This window comes from Haplochromis burtoni, unplaced genomic scaffold (genome assembly GCF_018398535.1).
Source record: "Haplochromis burtoni strain Fernald_Lab_line unplaced genomic scaffold, NCSU_Asbu1 Contig_899, whole genome shotgun sequence".
Taxonomy (NCBI): Eukaryota; Metazoa; Chordata; class Actinopteri; order Cichliformes; family Cichlidae; genus Haplochromis; species Haplochromis burtoni.
The window spans coordinates 70,214-77,555 of NW_024583260.1; the positions used below are offsets into that span (position 1 = coordinate 70,214).

At 41.6% G+C, this 7,342-nt stretch overlaps 1 protein-coding gene across 1 annotated transcript in view; it reads right to left on the minus strand.

Moving 5' to 3' along the window:
• Positions 1 to 7,342, minus strand: part of LOC102298218 (zinc finger protein 853) — a gene marked incomplete at its 3' end in the record, with an annotated part of 22,946 nt that overhangs the window by 1,607 nt on the left and 13,997 nt on the right. Inside the window, 1 exon segment of the mRNA XM_042216018.1 lies at positions 6,437 to 6,865. Coding sequence (XP_042071952.1) covers positions 6,437 to 6,865 — 429 coding nt within the window.

The window sequence follows — 7,342 nt, forward strand, 5'->3', positions numbered from 1 at the left end:
GAACATGAAAGCTCGTCCCCTGAGCAGTAAAAGCAGCTTAAAAACTATCAGCAGCTCCATTCAGAAGAGCTGCTGTTAACCAAAGTGCTTCTGCAGGTTTGAAGTCAGCTGGCAGACATTTTTAACCAAATCATCATTTTGTAACATTTCCTGTAGATACACTGACACTGACAGATCTGGAGAAACTGTTGATTGTTTCTGTTTCATTTGCTGAAGTCTTTAACTCCTTAACACCTGGTGTATCATATTTGTGAGTCTTTGTGAGTTTTTGAGACTTATATCATCAGTGGGTTTCACTCCACTGAAAATCCTAAGTGAATTAAAAATAAATAAATAATAAAAATGCAACCAATGAATTGAAAAAAGCCAGCTGTAACAAATATGACACAAATTAAAGTTCATATATGCATTTTTATTGTCAGAAGCTTCACACTAGCCAGCGCTGCGGTTTCATTTTAAGACACTGATAAGCTCTAAACTCATAATTTCCTACGTGTGTCATGTTCTCAGTTTATCTCTGATATAAACAGCACATGCTCACAGCCTGATGGCAACAAATGACACCAGCCAGGTTCTCCAATAGACTCTGAGTCCTGTTTTTACATCTATCAGTTTTAAAGTTCAAGCTGTCTGAAGGTAAACACACGGATCACAGATAAGAAGCATCTGTGCTGCATCTCACCGAGCAGCTGCTCGGATTAAACTGTCATTAAAGACAAACTCAGAGTTATTTACACTTAATATCGACATGTGTATCACACACACACACCAGAGGTGGGACCAAGTCATTGTTTTGCAAGTCTCAAGTAAGTCTCAAGTCTTTATCCTCAAGTCTCAAGTCAAGTCTCAAGTAATGTCAGGTAAGTCAGAGTCGAGTCTCAAGTCTAAAACTTTGAATTTCAAGTCCTTTCGAGTCTTTAAAAAAAAAACGAAAAAATAATGTTGCAGTTATGCTAAATGTAAATATTAGACCATGTAATTTTTAAATCTGTGTTTTTCTCAACACATGACGAAATAGTGAACTTAGAAAATATACACAAATTGTGAAATTGCACCTCTTTAAAATGCAGCTCAATTAAACCTAGCTCCAAGAATACCGACAGGAAAATATGCTTTAGCAAAAAGGAAAGTTTTAAGCCTAATCTTAAAAGTAGAGATAGTGTCTGTCTCCTGAATCCAAACTGGAAGCTGGTTCCACAGAAGAGGGGAAGAAGTCAGTTGGCAGACATTTTTAACCAAATCATCATTTCCTGTAGATACACTGACGCCGACGATTCAATTCAATTTATGTAGCGCCAAATCACAACAAAAGTTGCCTCAAGGCGCCTTATATTGTACAGTACATCCTATAATAACAGATACAGAGAAAAACCCAACCATCATATGACCCCCTATGAGCAGCACTTTGGCGACAGTGATCTGGCAGAAACTGTTGATCATTTCGTTTTTATTTGCTGAATTCTTTAACGCCTTAGAAGGACCCCCGGCTATTATGACAAGTTACTCTAAATATGTTACAAATTATCTTCACTACATAAAAACATAGTTAAGAAAAACTACAATTTTTTTGTTTTTCATTAAATCTTTGTTGTTTAAAACTATTTTTGGAGCCGTGGGAGCGGCCATGTTTTTTCGTACACAATGCATTCTGGGACGATGACACGTATTGGTTGTCGGCGAGGGTGTTAATTAACTTGCCTACTAGTGACCTGGTTATGACTTGGTAAACCAGCACTATGCCGGTCATGGAGGCTAACGAGGGCTGCCCAAAGAACATCTGTATTAAGACATATGGCTTCAAAGTTTTGGTGCACTGTGTTGCATGGAGAATCTGTAAGAACAACAATATCGTAATTTCACTAGATAATAAAAATTAAAATGTGTTAATGATTTGATCATGCAGTTATGCGATACCATGGATAGCTGCTGCCATAAAATTGAGCTCTTTATGCTCTCAGTCACCGTTGCCATTGGCAAGCAGCAGCCGCATAGACTATGGTTGACTATTTTCATCCTCTCTCGGTTTGCACTGGTTCATACTGGAAAGGTTGAACAGAACCCATTTTCAGTGCGCTGCTAACTGTGAATTCAATGCTGTGCAACAGTATGACATCATTACCCAGAGTGCATTGAGAAGTTAATAACAATGGTAGCCTACTGGTAAAATTGGATTTATATAAAATGTGCTTAAAAGGAAAACATTTGGTGTATTTTAATACTAGGGCTGCCACGATTAGTCATTTAGTTATGATTACGTCGACTATCAAAATTGTCGACGACTGATTTAATAGTCGACGCGTCGTTTGAAGCTTTGTAAGATCCCAAAAGACGCAGGAATAAGTAGCAGGATTTAAGAGTGTAATAACGGACTGAAACAGAAGATGGCAGCACTGCATGTACAAGGATGCCAGCTGCTGTTAATCCACAAAGAAGAAGAAGCAGTGTCTGGTATCGTAGCTGTGTCCAAATTGAGGAACCGCATCCTCCTGTGCCCGCATTTGTAGGCCAATTACGTTACAGCTACACAACGAAGACTGTCCAAATTTAAAGACTCCGACAAACGCGGCCGACAAATGCGTCCTTCATTTCCCCAGATTTGAAGGATGGGTTGGGTGTATCCCTCGTGGCCCAACCTGCCCCAGAATTTATAGCACGGCCCAGCTCAGTTTCCAACAATGGCGGCAGCTAGTTAGTTTTAATGTTACTCTTATTATTCTTTCTGGGTCACAAAATAAACGTTTAACATATTTTCAGGCGAGAATGTAGCTGTGTAAACCTCAAATATCTGCTCAGTTTATCAAGACACCACATATATTCAAAAGCGCTCCGATGTTTTCGGAGACGTCTGTTACCCACTAGCTCGATAGCGAGCCGGGGGCTAGGTCACTAGAGCCGTGAGAACACCGGACTCCCGGCAAATCGTTTTAAACCCCTCAAGATTTTTTGCCACTCTGGTTCAACAGGATACATAAGTCACTTAGATAACTTAAAAATGATATTGTTTGGCTTTTTTCAGTATTTTATTTGTTCCTGAGTAAATCGGTTTGGCTGAGATTAAAGTTATAGTTTTTACACAGCTGAATAAACGTCAAGCAGACAGCTGATTATCAGAAGTGTGAGACGCTTGAGAATTTACTCTGGTGTCCTGTTATATTTTAGATAGCAAGGATCAGACGGCTGAGTTTATTAAACTCCACCGAAACAATCTGCAAATATCATCAAAACTTAATAAACTATCATCTTGTCTTTGTTTTTAGTTAGCACATACTTAAACACTAGGGGTGCAATGATACTCGTATCGACATTGAACCGTTCGATACAGTGCTTTCGGTTCGGTACGCATATGTATCGAACAATACAAAATTTTTCATTTATTTTATCAACTTTTCTCCTGACGATGCTGTCTGTGTTGAGAGCTCAGTGGATCTGCGTTCGACTACTCTGCCTAGGCTGCACTGTCGAGCGCAGATCCACTGAGCACAGCACAAGCTAGCAAGACAGAAACTAAGCTCGTTGCAACATGGCAAATTGAACCTCCCCCACCCTCATTCAGATCTGGCGTTTGGAACTATTTTGGTTTTCATGTGACGTATGACCCTGAAGGTAAGCGTGTCATGGACTAAAGTAAAACAGTGTGTCGGATGTGCCACGCAATGCTCAATTAGTGGGAACTAGTGCGTTAGCACAGTTAGCTTGTTAACGTGTTGCCGTCCAGCCCCACGCACGGGGCGATCCGCGGTAGCTCGTTAACGGAGATTTGCCGTGTTGTGGCGTTAACGTCATTTCAACGAGATTAACGCTGACAGCACTAGTGGGAACACAACGAATATGACTGCACATTTACTCCAACATCATCCTAGTGCAAAGACAAGTGGAAGCAGACAAAAACAACAAGCAGCATGCTACAAACTTTACCCGAGTCATTTAGACAGCTGTTAGCACAGGATTCTCCTTATGGGGACCTGATATGTTTAATATGCTGCTGAGAATATAGCCCAGAAGAAGCGGATAGTATAGCTTTTATTTTGAAAGAGCCATTTCTCTGTAATAAACTCTCTTTTCCAAAGATCAGTGATTTCTCGATCAGATAGATTTTTTAAATTACTTTGTTGTTTCAGCAACATTAAATTAAAAACTGTACGTTTCAGTTAAAATATATATTTATAATTTTAATAAATGTTAATTAAAAAGGCATGAACATTTTTTTGTATTGAAAAAAATATCGAACCATGACACCAAAGTATCGAACCGAACCATGAATTTTGTGTATCGTTGCACCCCTACTAAACACTTAAAGCTGTAAGCTAATCACATATAAGAGCAGATTCATGTTGGTGCAATAAGCTGTACATTTTACGTCCAATGGATGATAATCTGATTAGTCGACTAATCGCAAAAATAATCGGTGACTAGTCGACTATGAAAATAATCATTTGTGGCAGCCCTAAAGGGCACTCAAATGATTGAAGCTGGAAGCCAACGAGTCTCTGGCTGAATATCTGGAACAAGCAGCCAAACTCTGAAAACATCACACAGGTGTGCGGCCTGATACGAGTGAGGCAACCTTACTCTTGTGGAGAAATCAGTGCCAAGATCTGTACAAGACTTGCTGGATGGGGTGGTCGACTTGAGTGCTATGACAGACTCGTTATGGAGAGAGCACTTGCAACATCATGTCAGGAGACATGGAGAGAAACCAGAGCAAAAGATTAAACAATTAACCAAAAGGTTGCTTAAACATTAGATGGAAGAAAGGGACTCAGAGTTTAACATGAACAAAACAAAAGCTAAACAAATGGTGGCTGTATCAGCTGACTTAAAAACAGAGATACAACAATCTGTGGCTGCTGCATTGGCTACACGAGCACAGCCTGAGCGTGAACCAAAGCTACAGCAACAGCAGCCAGGTCCACGATTTGTCCCAATATGGAATGCTGGCAGAGGTGTCGGTTGGTGGCTTTTGGCATGAGAAATTTCAACACAAACCATGGAGTAGTGGCATTTTTGAGCTCAAGTGCATTCATTTAGACACCAGCCAGGAAGACAAAGATCTCCAGCACGCTTACACAGCCGCATATCACCTATGGCACACATTCAACATGGCTGAAGGAATGGCAATAATTGACAATCAACCACATGACTGTGCAAAGACAGCAGTTAAGGATATCAGATCTGCCTTTGCCTGGAATTGGGCACGCCACCCTTTTTCAGCTGAGAGTCATGGCTCTGGACTTTGAGATGCTAAATTCTCATTTCCGCTGTTTCACACTCTGCACCAGGTGACTTACAGCTGCAAAGTGCATCAAGTCACCACCAAAAGAAACAAGTCGTCTGTTGAACACAGTTAAGATTCTGGGACCACCAAACCTGAGACTCTCTGCCACTTTGCTGTACCAAGAAGCCCTGATGATATAAAAGTAGAATGTAGAGTAGAACTGGTGATGAAGGGCAGCACTGCTGGAACCCATCATCCACCAGGAATGACTCCAACTTATTGTTGCCAACATGGACCAAGTTCAGGGCAGCTGTACAGGGACTAACTGCCCTTTGACAACGGCAAAATAGCCAATAGTTCCAAAGCACCGTTCACAGTACACCCCAAGGACTGCAGTCGAATACCTTCTCCAAGTCCACAAAGCACTGTTGGGCAAACTCCCACACACTCTCGAACAGCCTCAAGAGGATAAAGAGCCAGCGTTCGATGACCAGGATGAAAACTGCACTGTACATCCTCAATCTGATGTTTGACTAATGGATTCTCCTCTCCAGTACTCCAGCGTACACCTTCCCAGGTAGGCTTAGCAGTGTGATCCCCCACACAGCTGGAGCACACCCTCCCTTCTTAAAAGAGAGTACCACCAGTCCAGTCCGATAATCCAGTGGTCACACCCTGAGTTCTTTTCTGGACAGAAAATAGTAAAAATAAGATTCTCATTTTAATCAGCAAAGGAGCTGGTCAGATGAAATGAAACGCATTTTATTCCAATTATAATTGGATGAAGGGTTTAAGAGTTTCAGCTCCTTAACATGTGCCACCCTCTTTTTAAAGGGACCAAAAGTAATTGGACATTTGACTCAAATACCATTTCATGGGCAATTCTTTTGTTATGCCATTATCAATTAAGCAGTAAAATGCCTGCAGTTGATCTGAGTTGTGGTGCTTGCATTTGGAAGATTTTGCTGTGAACATACAACATGCAGTCAAAGGAGCTCTCCATGCAGGTGAAACACGCCTGCAAGCTGCAAAACAGAAAAAAAACCCCACCTGAGTGGCAGAAATGGGGATCAAACCAACCTTTTAATTGGTAGGTGACCTGCTCTACAAACTGAGCTACAGACATTTGACTATAGTTTCAGTCATGTGGTCAGTTTCTTTATGGATCAATGACCTGCTCCTCTGATCCTCCTGATAGGATCCTCCCTGAGACTGACTCACCTATTCTGTAGAGCTTTATTTCTGGTTTCCAGTTGACAGCCAACTGCCTTTGTTGATGGTTGATGTCTTCTTTGTACTGGAAAAAAATTCTAATGTCTTCCGTGTCTGTTGGTTTGGTACAAAAAAAGTTATCAGAGCTGAGAGATGGAAGCTGTTCACGGTCTGCTTCTGGTTCACTGTGGTCACTTTCCTCAGCAACAGTCACCATGAAGGTGTCCGTCTCCTCCTTCAGTCCCAGCTGCTCTCCCTCCTGACTGCTGCACAGTTGCTCCTGTTCCTCTTTGATCTGTGGAGGTTCTGGTTCCTCCTGTTCCTCTTTGATCTGTGGAGGTTCTGGTTCCTCCTGGTCCACACTGGAGCTCCTCTCCTGGTCAGAGAGCTGCAGCTCAGGGAGAACCTCCTCCTCACAGACAGGCTGCAGTGGGACATCTGGAGGGATGAAAATAATAAAACAGATGCGATGATTTAAAAAAAAAAAGTACAAATCGGTAAATATCCTCTGCAACCATAAGCTTGTCTGAGTAAAAAAAAATTGAAAAGGGGAATAAAGTCAACTACATGAAGATACTGTCACCTCTACATGTAACACATGTGCAGCCTCACACACGATCCATGCTCAGATTTCTCTTAGCTTGGTCTTATATATAAATCTGATTCCTTAGCTAAAAAAAACAGCAAGAGGAAAAAGTTCAGACTTCAAAGCTTTAAATGATTTCAGCGCCTGCTGTTTGAATGCAGCGCAGCGCAGTCCTGTCCTCTGTTTGCTCTTTGTTAGCTCACATCTCCAAAAAGTCCTCACAATCAGAAACGTCCCGCAGAGCTGTGATCAGGATGCTCCCTCAGAGGGACACTCACCTGTCCTGTGCAGCTTGATTTGGGGTTTCCAGGTGATATCCAGCAGTCTGC